Raw genomic sequence first — 14,587 nt, 5'->3', positions numbered from 1 at the left:
TAAGGTCTGTCCAGAACGAGAATCCTGATGGTTCCTAATCTATGGATGTTCAATACATGAGACCCATATTTTGCAGAATGTTCTATAAAGGATTAAGAGATAGACTTTGTTTATTTTAGTTGTTGTGGTGGAATATATTACAATCTTAAAGATTTTTAAAACTGTGAAATAATTTGCTCATTTTCCCTACCACATGGTATAGACTAGTTTTGAAAACAAAACATCTGTGGCAGAGCCAGTGTTGGCTATTTCATTTAAAAAAAACGATCCTATTCCAGTTTTACTACAAACCTCTTCCAGCTCCTGAGGAAGAAAATAATTCAGCTCTCCAACCCCTATTAGACAGGCAGAGGGACCCCCATCTCCAGCCCAAAACCCATGAAAGAAGTTGATTCTTCTGTTACACCGTTATTCAGAAAAATATTACTAGCTCAATGATTACACATATTAATTCAATAATATAAAACAAAGGAATAGCTACAGTCAACAGGTTGTGGCATAGGCGACCATAACTGGCTGAGTAGTGATTTCATTTGGACAGAAATCAAGGTAACAGGGAGGACAGAAGGGCTGGTACAGATGTGGAGGCAGGAATTCCATGTTTTTACAATCATTCCTGTAGCTGTACTATGTAAGCCAGATTGTTTTTACCGTTAGAGACATAAGTTATATAACAAGCCTGCCAGCTGACACTAGATGTCATTATATGGGGATCTGGGCAGTATCTCTGGCACTCGCTGGCCCCCTCATGCATCGTTTTCCGTGCTGTGCACTGTGGTTAACAGCTGCACCATGCCTGTTTCACAGGGGTGGGTCGTGAATACAATCGTGTCTTCCATAAAAAGTTTGCAGAGCCAGGCAGTGTCATCTGAACAGAGTCCAACAATGCTCAGCGATCCATGTAAGAGACAGGCCTGTTTTCACTACTCTGCTCTCTAATCAGCATATGCTGTTCTCTGACTGTTTGGGGAGAACAGAGGCGGGCCTATTCTAGGGGGACAAAGACATAATCCTGGCCACCCCATTCCAAGTTGAGGCAATTTCAAAGGACAGGGCTCTGGGGACTTGGAACAACCTGTACAACTTCATTGTCACTGGGTCTGGGTAAACACAGACACCAGCTTCCCTCTTAACCCCCATCCCACACGTGGAAAACCATAAACTCAAGTCACTACAAATAAAAGGCCATGGAAGAGTGCCCAGACACCCTGGGGATGGTATGATGCATTTGGAAGGAAGCCATTGGGGTAGGGACTGTCCCTCTGTGAGAAGTTGAGAGAAAGAGAAAAAACAAGGACCAAAATGTTTGCCTCATTTAATTAAATATCAGCAGGACTGTCTATTCATTTTACAGTCCCGATATACCAGACAGGGAATGTGAGTCCTGGAGGGGACCCAGACCTACTGGCTTTGCTCTCCATTTTAACGGATTAAGTTGTTGAAGCTTAAGTTGTGACAGCCAAGCAGATACTATTGCCCATTGCATGGTGGTCAGAATTAGGCCTGGGAATTCTGTAGATGGACAAATTCAGAGGAGCTCAAAGTCACTGCTACAATTTATGATAAATATAGCTGGGATCAAACTGGCAAACTGTGCACATGCCTGCACTCCCTCTGACCTAAAAATACCACTGATTACAAAAAAACCTGAAAAATTAATCCACTATGGTAAGGGAGCAGAAGAAACAAGGCCAAAGAAGACTTCCTGAAAGAGGCATCAGACCCGAAGTTCATAGCTTTATTGCATATTTGGAAACAAAGCTAGGAGCAGAGTCTGGCCCTGGATGCACCCATGCTGTTCAGTCTCTCACCCTGTGTAAATTAACCCGATTCAGAACCCGGCTTGGTGTAATATGTGCATTCTTAGGTGCCACACTATTGCAGATCCCTCAGAGACCTGCCATTGCCAAAACCTGGACAATAAACATCGGGGCTGCAGAGCTCACTAAATTAAATCCTTTAAAATTAGATTTTGCATCGTTCTATCGACATCCTGGGGTGCTCAGGTGTTCCTCGGAGTAAAGTCCAGGGTATGGTGCCACCCATTTGTGGTAAGAAAACAAACAAACAAAAAAATGGGATAGCGCACTATGATCTCTCTGCATCACTGACTACAGGCACAACTGCCCGTCTAGAAAAGGCACAGCGCATAAAGGTTTCGTGACCCGGCAGAGAAGACCTTAGCGAGCGCCCGGCGCCTTCGCCTCCCCGCCCTCGAGCCTCCCGGCCGGGTCCACGCCTCCCGGTACTCCCCGGGCTCCCGCCCCATCCATCCTCCGAACCCGCCAGCGCCCGCCCCGCTCCCGCTGATTGACAGGCGGGGCAGCGATACCAGGAGCCCGGCTTTTGCTCCGCAACCCCAGCAGGAACCATCCTACTGTAGCCAATGGGAGCCAAGAGGCGGGGCCTGCGGTGCTGGTCAGGTGCTTTTCGCTGAGGTGGCTTAAAGGTGAGGGACTGCAGGTTCGGGGGGGGTCGCGCCCCTTGCTGCCGCCGCCTCCCCGCTATTGCCCCCGGTCTGCGGGAGGGAGCCTCCTCCAGGCCCTCCCTGCCATTGCCCCAAGCAGATGCGGACTGAGCGGATCGCCGCGAGGGTAAGAGTCCGGGAGTGTGGGAGGCTGGCCTGCCTGGGACCCACCCGCCTCCTGCGGGCTTCCAAAACTACCCTCCCACCTGTTTCCACTGCACACATACCCAGAGCCCACGTTAGGGCATCTGCCAGCCTTGGTGGGCGGGAGGTTTGCGAATTGGGAACGTACCCTACCCCGAGATCCTTCCAGGAGCTAGGATGGAATCCCGGTGAAGAAGATGGGGCGAGGCATCACCCTCCTCTTGATGTATATTCGCTCTACACACACCTACTACTCCTTCAGTGTCCTTCCTCTCGTTTCTTGGCGCCCCGTCCCTCCAGATTTCCAAGGCTGTCTGTGGGGGAAGGGTTGGAGGGGAGGAGGAACTGGAAAGCAGCTCAGTGAAATCTGGACCCAGAACTAGGGATTCCACTGCGCAGTGCAGCATTTTGTGCGTGGAGAAGAAATCAGATCTCCTTCCATCCCTACCCCCACTTCCCAGTTTGTTGCTTTATGTCATCGATGTGATGATGTTGGTTCCTCTTACCAAACATTCCTAAGCTTGAGGCAACACTTAGCCTTTGTTTATTTTCATTTGTCCCAGGAAAGCAGTTCTTTCCTGCTTACCACAGTTGCTGAATTAATTTATTAAAATAGAGGAAAATCAGATGTTTCATGTAGTTGATTCTTTTTTAGCCTTAAATTGTATTTGGTTCATAGTATCCTTCCTTGTGTTAGGAAGGTGAAGGAGAGAAAGAGGAAGGGATCACCACTCTTAGCCAGAAATGTTAATAAGTATATTTGCAGTTCCTTACGGGAACTGATTATTCACATTCCTTCCAGGTTTGGAAAGTTTATTGCTGTTTGAGAAATAGTTTTTAAATTTAATTTTGGAACCATTGTCTGGAAACCAATACCTAAAACAATTTCAGTTTAAGCAACAATTTCAGTTCTAGGTATGCTGAAATCAATTAAAAAACAAAACAGAATTCTTGCCCCTGATAGCAAAGCAAGCACGCCAAGCAGTTTTTATTTACCTGCACTTACAGCAAGGCAAGACAGGGTCTAATTTTGAGGTTTAAATATGTCTTCAGCATATTCAAATTAGGAAGATGTCCAAAGCTGAATTCGATTGCTTTTTTAAATATCAATTTATTTATTTACCTATCTATTTATTTATTTATTTTGGGGGCCGCATTGAATCTTTGTTGCTGTGCGTGGGCTTTCTGTAGTTGCGGCGAGCGGGGGCTACTCTGTTGCTGTGCGCGGGCTTCTCATTGCAGTGGCTTCTCTTGTTGCGGAGCACGGGCTGTAGGCGTGCGGGCTTCAGTAGTTGTGGCGCACGGGCTTAGCTGCTCTGTGGCATGTGGGATCTTCCCAGACCAGGGATCGAACCCATGTCCCCTGCATTGGCAGGCGGATTCTTAACCACTGCGCCACCAGGGAGTTTCCTCAAGAGATTTCTTGACACGAAATACGGTTAGATCCAGGTTTCTGTGGACTTATAAATACCTTCATGAAAGAATGGACAGCAGAGGGAGAGAACAAAAGATCCTTACTGGATCTGCAAACCCAATGAGAACTGACCAAATTTACATATGTATTGTTTTTTCATATTATCTCTTATTAGCTTTCTTGAATAGAATAAAAGCTTTTTAGAAATATAGGCAGATTACCGACAATAATAACAACCTTGATCCCAAGAGATTATTTAATCCTGGGAAGTGCCTTTTCTACACACATCACTGATAAGATTAAATGTTGATGAATTTTAAAATTAGGAAGGTCAACATCAAATTTTAGAATTATGTTTCAGTTTATACTTCGTTCAGAATCTAATTGTTTTGTTTAAAGAAGGCTATGCTTTGATTATTAATACATGAATGCAAATTACATTTCACAAATATATTTGAATGTCACAAATTTTGTCACTTCAGGATACCAAGTTAATCTATTTTCTCCTCTCTCTCATGACATCTCTCACATTCTTACCATTATGGACCAGACATAAGGCCTTGCCTTTGAAAAACAGAGGTGTATACATGTACTTTTAAAAAGTATTATTTTGGAGTTTGCTAGTGCAAATTTGCTTGTTGCTAGGTTCCTACAGCCCATCTAACCATAATGATAAATATGTCCACAGGTATTTGACTATATAAATGTTTCTGCCCAGGAGTAAGAAGTCTGAGTCAACCTGAAAATGTTTCTGAAAAGTTGTATGTAAATTATATCATCTTTTAAAATGATATTTGAGGAGCTTATTTAAGTAATTTCTTTGAGGAATGTTTCAATAAATTCTTGGAAACTAAAACAGTTTCTAAAATGCAAATATAATTTTTAGCTTTATTTATACAGGGAGCCCCAGGTCTCTTGTTTAAGATGAAGCTCTGCAGCATAATCCTTCCAGGCTGTGATTTATGATGTAACTGGGATTACTAAGCACCATCCCTCTCCATTTTGGGTGAAGTATACAAAACAAAATTATTGCCATTAACTTCTATATGTTTCTTAAACAGATTATCTTACACTGAACTGATCAAGTACTTTGAAAATGACTTCAAAACTTCTCTGGGTGTCCTTCATACTTGCTGCATTGACACTTTCAATTACGTTTTCTCTCCAACCAGACCAGCCAAAGGTTCTACTAGTTTCATTTGATGGATTCCGTTGGGATTACTTATACAGAGTTCCAACACCCCATTTTCATCATGTTAAAGAATATGGTGTCCACGTGAAGCAAGTTACTAATATTTTTATTACAAAGACCTACCCTAACCATTATAGTTTGGTAACTGGCCTCTTTGCCGAGAATCATGGCATTGTGGCAAATGACATGTTTGATCCTGTTCTGAACAAATCTTTCTCCTCGGATAATATGAACATTTATGATTCTGAGTTTTGGGAAGAAGCAACGCCAATATGGATCACAAATCAGAGGGCAGGACATACGAGTGGTGCAGCCATGTGGCCTGGAACAGATGTCAAAATACATAAAAGCTTTCCTACTTACTATATGCCTTACAATGAGTCTGTTTCATTTGAAGAGAGAGTTGCCAAAATTATTGAATGGTTTACATCGAAAGAGCCCATCAATCTTGGTCTTCTCTATTGGGAAGAACCTGATGACATGGGCCACCATTTGGGACCAGACAGCCCACTCATGGGGCCTGTCATTTCAGATATTGACCAGAGGTTAGGGTATCTCATACGAATGCTGAAAAAGGCAAAGTTGTGGAACATTCTCAACCTAATTATCACAAGTGATCACGGAATGGCGCAGTGTTCTGAGGAAAGGATCATAGAGCTTGACCAGTATCTGGATAAAGACCACTATACCCTGATTGACCAGTCGCCGGTGGCAGCCGTCTTGCCCAAAGAAGGTAAGTCTGAACTGACTGCTGGTCTGGGGCCTGGTCTGCGTGTGCCCAGTGCGATTGAGTGGGGGATTTTTGTTTCTGTGTCTTTCAAGTGTGCTTGCCTTTGTCATGGTAATATTCTGGGATTTAATCCTTAGTCTCTGAAAAGACAAACTCTCTTTTCTCAGAGTCTGATTTTCCACTTTTTCCTAGAATACTAAAACTGATATTTTATGTATTTATGGTAGTCGCATTTAACCATTTTGGAGTCATTGGATATGGTGAAAGCTACAGCCTCCATTCTCAGAGAAATTGAGATGGGAAGATAGATACAAAATGTGCCTGCAGTTAACAGTGATTTTATGGAAGCCCTAAGGCCTTCAATGGATCCTTAGTTAGGACCTGCTTATAGGGAAGCAGTGGGGTATAGGAAGGAGAGAGTTTTGGTCGTCCTGAGATTTAGTTTTCTTATCTGTAAACAGGGGAAGTAGTAACAGTACCTCAAATTTTTACAAACCTCTCCTGGAAGCCTCATACCAACTCTGTCTCTCATTATTTCTGTTTTTTTTTTTTTTTTTTTTTTTGATACGCGGGCCTCTCACTGTTGTGGCCTCTTCCGGACCAGGGCACGAACCCGTGTCCCCTGCATTGGCAGGTGGACTCTCAACCACTGCGCCACCAGGGAAGCCCTATTTCTGTTTTAAAGATAGGTGAACAAGCTCAAAAGGTTTAACATCCCCAGGTCAAAAAGTAAGTGCAGAGCAAGACTCAGACTTGCACTCCTGATGTTTGTTTTATCACCTCCTGGGGTTAGTCTAGGTATCAAATGAGAAAACAGATCTTGAAAAGCTGAAGAGTTCACAAATGAGAGTTAGATCCCTGGTAGGGGAATTAAGAGGATCATAGGAAACAGTGAATGTTAAAACAGGCACGTGCAGCTGCACACAAACATTTCTACCAATTCAATACAAAATAGCAACCTTTTGTGGTTAAGAAAATTGCATTAACCCTTCTGTTCCCCTGATCAAGTTGGTATGGTGTTCCCTTGTTGGCAGGGAGGAAGCCCCAACAAATGGATTTGAAAAACAAGAAAAGGATTAAAGATATTGCCCAGGTTTACTGTGTTTGAAGTTACAGGGAGTACTTCTGCAACGCCTCCAGGGTTTCAAAGAACGTTTGACCACCCCTCACCCTCCATTTACCGAATTTTCTTGTCTTGAGATTCTCTATTTCTGTACTCAGAACTACCAGAACTTAGCTCTTTGGTTTTGTTTGGATGTTGCAGTGCCCTTGACATTTTACTTTGTGCCACCACTTAGTACCTGTGTGTGTGTGTGTGTGTGTGTATTTAGGGATTCGAGATTTCTGGTTCTATAAAATGTCTTCTCTTAAGGTGAATTTACTTTAAGAGAAGATTATTTCTCAGCTTCCCCGACAAGATTATTTCCTCAAAGGAGATGGGAGTTCTAAAGTGTCTGGTGAGGCTTCATTACCTTGAACTTGCTGGCTGTCTATGTCAGTAGGATGTCTGCGTTGATTGACCTCTGTTGCCATGGTTGTTTCTTTGGCTGTAGCAGTGAGTATCTTGTTCTGACTGCCTCTCCTCATCCTTCTCTTTTAGGCAGATTTGATGAAGTCTATGAAGCACTAGCTCATGCTCATCCTAATCTGACTGTTTACAAAAAAGAAGAGATTCCAGAAAGATGGCATTACAAATACAACAGTCGAATTCAGCCAATTCTCGCAGTGGCTGACGAAGGGTGGTATATTTTACGGAATAAGTCAGATGACTTTCAGTGTGAGTATGTTATAGCATTTCTCCCCATTCTGCATTGTTGTCTGCTAAAGTGGAGGCTAAGTGGGAGTTGTTTCTGCCGTATTCAACAGTCTGTTTATCGATCGAATAACTAACTAGTGTCACACATTAATAGCTAAATAAAGATCCAATAAAGATCCCAATAAAGATTTATTGGGGCTTTAAAATGAGGTAACCTCCTAAAAGTGGAACATTTACTTCTCTTGAAGCCTTCAGACCAAAGATAAGCACAGTGCTTATTATAAGTACTGCTTATTACAACCATTATGTTCTGGAGGAAAACCTAACTGAATTTTATAAATTGAATCATTTTCTGCATCTGTTTTATACTCTGATTTCAAAAGAGTTTAATCTCTATTTTTCTTTTCAGTTGCTAGCTTTCTAGTTTCTTTTGCGCTTCTGGCTCTACCAAATATAGGCCAGCTTTGCTTTACACCTTAGAAACATTTCTAAAAAAGAAGTGCATATTGGCATGGATAAAAATATATCAAGATATATTTTCCTAATGAATACCTAGTGGTATAATTTTGGAGATATCGCCATTGAATAAATTTAGAATATAATGTAAATCCTATTTAAAATTAAAGCATGCAAAATAAAGAGCTTCCTGCTATCCTTTTTTTTTAAAATTTATTTTTGGCCACACCATGCAGCTTGTGGGATCTTAGCTCCCCGCCCAGGGATTGAACCCACGCCCCCTGCACTGGAAGCGCAGAGTCTTAACCACTGGACTACCAGGGAGGTCCCCCTGCTATCCTTAAGTGTAGTTTTCCCTTCTCATATAGCTTTTAACAAGTTAGTCAAATGGAAAAGTCATCCACAGAATTTCACTCGTTTTTATTTTGCCTGTTATTTGCATATTTGCTCTCAATCTCCCCGCCCTTACCCTGCTCTGCTTTGTATCAGCAGTGACAGATCCCTACAGAGTAAATTTCCCAGCCTCCTTAGAGAACTGGTTTCTGGTTCAGTTTGGTCAATAGAGGACCTTTGCAGAGTGTGGAAGGCTGGAGTTTGGGAGAAAGCCAGGGTATTTTTCCCCCACTCTCTCTGCTCCAGGCTGTGTCTCTAACAGTGACTTCATGTCCTCTGTGATCCCAGCTCTGGACAACTTCCTGCTCTGTGGCCTCAGTGCCTACTGGGTAGTCCTGGCTTTGGGGTTCTGGGGACACTACTTCTTCCTGCTCTCCCTCCAGCCCTGGGGGCCATGGGAGGTTCCCACTGTTCTACTCAATGGGTAACCTTGCCATCCCATGTTTGCTTCTGAGCTTCAGCACCTTTGTAACTAGCCCCCCATCTGAAATTCTCTCTCTTGGATGGGTTCCACTTTCCCAGCTGATGGAGATATTAACACGCACTACCAATCAATTCACTGGGAGTTGTTTCCATTCTGTTACTTGAATGTTGAAGCAAGCACATGGTGTCAGCATTACCTTGATACATATAAGAGATGAACAAAGTGTCCCTTTAGCTAGAATTGGGTTCCCATCATGTTTATTGATAAAGAGAAAAGCAGTTGCCTGGCCATGGCATTTGTAGAGCATATGTAAGGCATATTGGAAGATGCATACAGGTACATGGGTTCTGGTACTGAAAACAGGTTTTACATATAGATAATAATCTGTAAAACAATATTTAATCAGGCCAGATGAGCTGTTTTCAGAGGGCTTTGAAAAGTAATTTCCTTGGCCAGGAGAATAGTTGCCACCTTTATACGTTCAGGTTCTCATGTATTGTGCAGGTAGGTAGCTCTTATGTTAGAGGGGTTGCTCAGAAAAGAACTGCTCTCTCTGAGGAGATTGAATTACAGTTTACAATGAACATAAATGTAAGTGGTTCTCTTGGAAGTTTGGTTTGGTGAACTACACATACTAGATGAGTCACACCTATTTTGAGTAGAAAACCTTAATAGTGCTCCTATTTCTGTGACATGATGTTCAACCATAATTATTTATTCAACAAATAATTAAGTACTGGCTACTACAATCCTTCTCAGCCTGAGTTCTATAAGAGAATTCAGCCCTAATGTCCAAAAGCAGTGGTTCTCAAAGTGTGTTCCCTGGACCAGCAGCATCCAAATCACCTGGGAACTTCTTAGAAATGCAGATTCTTGGGCCCAACCCAGATCTACAGAACTAGAAACTGTGAGGGTAGAGCCCAGCAATCTGTGTTTTTACCTGTACCCATCCCCCTACCCCGGGGTCTCAAGTTTAAGATTCAAGTTTGAGAACCTCCGCCCTTAGGCATGCATTATTAAATACTGTCTACTGGATCAAGCATTTATTGTAGGGGCTACCACTATGAAACAAAGTCCCTCTTCATGGGAAAAGTTTTCTAAGTCATAATGAGTTCACTTCAAATCTGATTTTCTAGTAAGAAGTGTGATATGATTTATCTTTGCCTTCACGATTAGAGTCTAGATCCAACTTTTCATAGACATGAGCACAGCAGTCATCCAATCAATTACAAATTATATAATGGCACATTTCCCAAGGTTACTATCGATTAATTAACTAGAGTAGCACAGTCCCGTCAGGTGATTCCTAGTGATTCATAAATCCAGCGTTATTTTCACTTGAATAATAAACTCAAAAGAATCATGACACTAAGAATGACTTCTTTAGATGGGTTTTGCTGGGCAGGTTGGGAATTACTTTGAGGAGTGACTCTCGGAGGAATGAATTTAGGATTTTCTTTTTTGCAATGCTGTGCTCTCATTGCATATTTCCCGGTAGCAAACACAAGCAGTAGAGGCTAATTTGCAAGTCCTTCTCACCACCTTTATTTTATTTTATTTTATTTTATTTTTTACATCTTTATTGGAGTATAATTGCTTTACCATGGTGTGTTAGTTTCTGCTTGATAACAAAGTGAATCAGTTATACTTATGTCCCCATATCTCTTCCCTCTTGCATCTCCCTCCCTCCCACCCTCCCTATTCCACCCCTCTAGGTGGTCACAAAGCACCGAGCTGATCTCCCTGTGCTATGCGGCTGCTTCCCACTAGCTATCTATTTTACGTTTGGTAGTGTATACATGTCCATCAGTTTTCTTTGGTTGCTGTCTCATCAGCAGTAGCACCCTGATATTATGCTAGACGCACATGCCTTTAAAAGGCAGCTTTGGGCAGAAATAGAGACACAGATGTAGAGAACAAACGTATGGACACCAAGGGGGGAAAAGGGGTGGGCGGGGGGGGTTGCGGTGGTGGGATGAATTGGGAGATTGGGATTGACATATATACACTAATATATATAAAATGGATACCTAATAGGAAGCTGCTGTATAAAAAAATAAAATAAAATTCAAAAAAATAATAAAACTAAAAGGCAGCTTTTATTATGCAGGAGTTTTCATCCTTCAATTTTGTATCATCTTCTGACTTGATAAGTCACGAGACTCCTAAAGTTTTTACTTCTTTGTAGCCACACGAAAGCACACAATGCTAAGTTGGATCCTGATCTGAACCACCAAAGTCAAGATTTTACCCACAAGTCCTGACTTTTTTGATAGCAGATTGTAACTGTAACTAGAAGTTTGATTTTTGTGGTGTCTTTTGTTTTCCTTTATTATTTTCCTCCTTTTATTGGTAATTATGAATTTATTGGCTTCATGACTAAGAGCACCTTTATCACTTTATCTTTAGAACAAGCTGGAACATAGTAGGTACCTCACAAGTATGTGTTGAATATTAGTTTACCTGCCACGAAAAGAATATCACTTTCCTGTTCCCCTGACTTGCCTCAGCTTTGCTCTTTCCCCTTCTTCCTGTGCTGCTGAAGGTAGGGTTGCCTGGAGAGGAAGATTTGTGATCACTTGACTTTTTGTTTCCTGAAGTGAATTGTGGTGTTGACAACAGCAGAGATTATTTGTAAAAGATACTTTTATTTAAAAGTCAAATTAGATAAAATGTGCATTTAAGTTCACAATTTGATGATACAATTATTTCCATTTTAATACCATCTGGCTGGCTAACTTGTTCGTGCATTCTCTCTTCACAGTAGGCAACCACGGTTATGACAATGCATTAGCAGAAATGCATCCCATGTTTTTAGCCCACGGTCCTGCCTTCCGAAAGAATTTCACAAAAGAGGCCATGAACTCAACAGATCTGTACCCCCTGCTCTGCCACCTCCTCAGTATCACTGCAGTGCCACACAACGGGTCACTCAGGAACGTCCAGGATCTGCTCCGTTCACCAACTCCAAGTGCAAGTCCTTATACACAGAGCCCCCCTCTCCTCCATGGTACTGTCAAACCAAGAGAAAATGAACAAGAGGAGCCATATGCTTACTCCATAGGGGTCTCTCTCGGTAGCATTATAGTTATTGTGTTTTTTATCATTTTCATTAAACATTTAATTCGCAGTCAAATACCTGCCTTACCAGGTTTTCAGGCTGAAATATCTCAACCATTATTACAAGCCTGATGCTCCTTTGATGTGGAGATTGCATAGTTATGTCAGTGTTTAAAGGTTTCAAATTCTAGGAAACCAGCTTCAGACATTTGCACAGACCATTAAGCAGTTACGTACATATGCAGAGGCAGTCATACACACACACACACACACACACACTCATGCACATGGACCAAAATACACATACCTGCAAAGGATGAAAGATGGGGAGGTATGTTTCCATTGTCCTCTCTGGCTTCTGGTAGGTAAGATCCTGCTTTATTTGGACTTGGCACATACAATGTATATATTTAACAACTTTGCACTATGTGAAGTACCTTACATATTGCACTTTAAATTACTCTCCTAATGGGTACATTTATGTGAAATGCACTTTATTGACAATTACGTCTGATAACTCGGTTGAAAAAGACAACTTTGCACCCATGTCCCAGAATACCTGTTATTCCTTGTTCAAACAGAATGAAATTTCTAATAATTCCTGAATACTGTAGAAATCTATCTATCTTCTTAAATTGGGAGAACATGAAGAAAGTGAAAACTGTTGAAAATGCAATGTGATGACCTTTGAACATTCAATTTTGGAGAGCTGCATTCCCAACAGCAGGGTGCATCTGTGGGCACTCCTTGTCAGATTTCTTTGCAATGGGCATGGGTTTTCATTTTATTTTTCCCCCAAAAAAGAGATCCAAATACTGACGGAGTCATTCCAGGTATGTTGTTTCCATCGTGAAATTCATTATTGCTGTTTCCTGATTAGTCATTTTACTCTGATTTTAATAGTAAGACACCATGAGACCTCTACTCTGTAGGCTTGAAAAAAAAATAATAAGACACCATGAATATACATGTCTTTCCTCTCGAGTCTAGCACTGGTCTGACTAGAAGGCATCAGGCACCATCTCAGCAATATTTTCTCTTGCTCTGTAATTATTTGCTTCCTTGAAAACTAAATCACTATTAATCGCATTAAAAAATCAGATTAGATAAAACAATGTTTTCTTTCCAGTAATCTGTAGTGACAGAGCACAAGCGTCTTTTAGATTTCAGCACGTGAAGGTCCAGAATGGCAAGAGAGCACAAACTACATTAGGGAAAATGTAGGCCACGCAATCCTTGAAAAGAAATGTGTGGAGCTTGGGGGGAAAAGAATTAGAAACTTGGGGAAAAAAATTAGGCAGGACCATTGTTGTTTGCAGTGTACGCAGGACATTGCTAAAGGGTGCCTGGTGGCAAAAAATAGTGAAACTCCTAGAGGTAACAGGTAATTGAAACAAGAGGAGCTGAGATTATAGCCTTGTTTCCTGAAATATCTGAATATCCACTCACCAAATGCTCAGTGGAATCAAAGATGAATCCAGGTTCACAAATAGACTTTACCTCCTGGGTAGGTTTTTTCACCTGCCTGTTCATCTCAGCTTCCCATTCCCACCATGGAAAGATGTGCCTTAGATCTCTTAAGTAGGCTGGTTAGGGAGAGGGTAGTGTTACCTATGGTTTCTTAGAGGAAAGAGAAAGCCCTGGAAAGAATAGCTTTCCTTGAAGAAAATAGAAACCAGTTTATAGACACGTGGCCCATAGAAAATACTGTGATTTTGTGTATATTTGTGCACCAACTTGCTAAAAGTAGGTAAAGTGGTCAATGTATTCCAGAAAGGATAAACCAGATGTGAAGGACAAAAGTGGCATAGTGAAAAATACAATTGAAGTGCTTCCTAAAATCAGGTGAATGAATTATTTTTAAATGATACCAGTAAACAGTGTTAGCACTTAATTCTCATGTCATTAATATAACCTCTAAATGGGATAGGATGGAATCGCTGGAAATGTACTATAGATTAAAAAGCTGAGAAGTGAGATGGTAGATAGCAAACTCCTCAAGAGGTCTGAACTCTGGATTAGACATTTTACAACACGTGACCACTCGTGTTGGCTTGCTTTGTAGCGATGAACTTATCTGCGTTATTGAGATGCCAATCTAATGACTGAAAGATGAAATTGGTCTATTTAAAAGCATTATTATTCAAGTGCTATCTGTGTATTTAAACTAATTGTTGCATTAAATTCATTTTAGAGGGTGCTATTACCTTAATAGTAACAAGAGAGTAGATTCTGTAACACTGATGAAATCATTAAAATTCTGATATGAAGATTTGATTATTGAATGGTTTCCTTTATCTACAGATACGTATTTTCCTGTAAAATATCAGCAGGAGAGTTTACCTGAAGGAAAATAAAATTTTAAACTTTGCTGGGGAAATATCTAGTCACTCATCATTTTTCGATAGTTTCGTTGTTGTTTTGGTTTTATCTGCATGTCTCTGTGGTCAAACTTTGTATGCAGTCAACACAAATTAGCACATAGAAATAACATGTAGACCAGCTAATCTTCCTAACTGTAAGTAAGAACTTTTAAAAGGTCCAAGGAATG

At 41.3% G+C, this 14,587-nt stretch overlaps 1 protein-coding gene across 2 annotated transcripts; it reads left to right on the top strand.

Moving 5' to 3' along the window:
* Positions 1-2,359: 2,359 nt before the first annotated feature.
* On the top strand, positions 2,360-14,313 carry ENPP5 (ectonucleotide pyrophosphatase/phosphodiesterase family member 5). Of its 2 annotated transcripts, none has more exons than XM_082639040.1 (4): positions 2,360-2,449; positions 5,087-5,950; positions 7,548-7,724; positions 11,741-14,313. In XM_082639040.1, exons 2-4 carry the CDS (start codon positions 5,122-5,124, stop codon positions 12,166-12,168), a joined length of 1,434 nt encoding a protein of 477 aa, XP_082495166.1. In that variant the 5' UTR covers positions 2,360-2,449; positions 5,087-5,121; the 3' UTR covers positions 12,169-14,313. The 2 variants fall into 2 exon arrangements, with proteins under 2 accessions (XP_082495166.1, XP_082495165.1); XM_082639039.1 differs by having other exon boundaries at positions 2,361-2,594.
* The last annotated feature ends 274 nt before the right edge of the window (positions 14,314-14,587 follow it).

The sequence above is a fragment of the Mesoplodon mirus genome (genome assembly GCF_964341445.2).
Source record: "Mesoplodon mirus genome assembly, chromosome: 12".
In the NCBI taxonomy this organism is placed as follows: Eukaryota; Metazoa; Chordata; class Mammalia; order Artiodactyla; family Ziphiidae; genus Mesoplodon; species Mesoplodon mirus.
The sequence above is the reverse complement of the archived record's forward strand: the minus strand, read 5'-3'. Positions and strand labels throughout refer to the sequence as shown.

Excerpts from the sequence above, each read along its gene's own strand:
- ENPP5 (XM_082639040.1), top strand. The coding sequence starts at position 5,122 with ATGACTTCAAAACTTCTCTGGGTGTCCTTCATACTTGCTGCATTGACA. Across the intron at positions 5,951-7,547 it reads AGCCGTCTTGCCCAAAGAAG|GCAGATTTGATGAAGTCTAT; the intron begins GTAAGTCTGAAC and ends CTTCTCTTTTAG. Across the intron at positions 7,725-11,740 it reads TAAGTCAGATGACTTTCAGT|TAGGCAACCACGGTTATGAC; the intron begins GTGAGTATGTTA and ends CTCTCTTCACAG.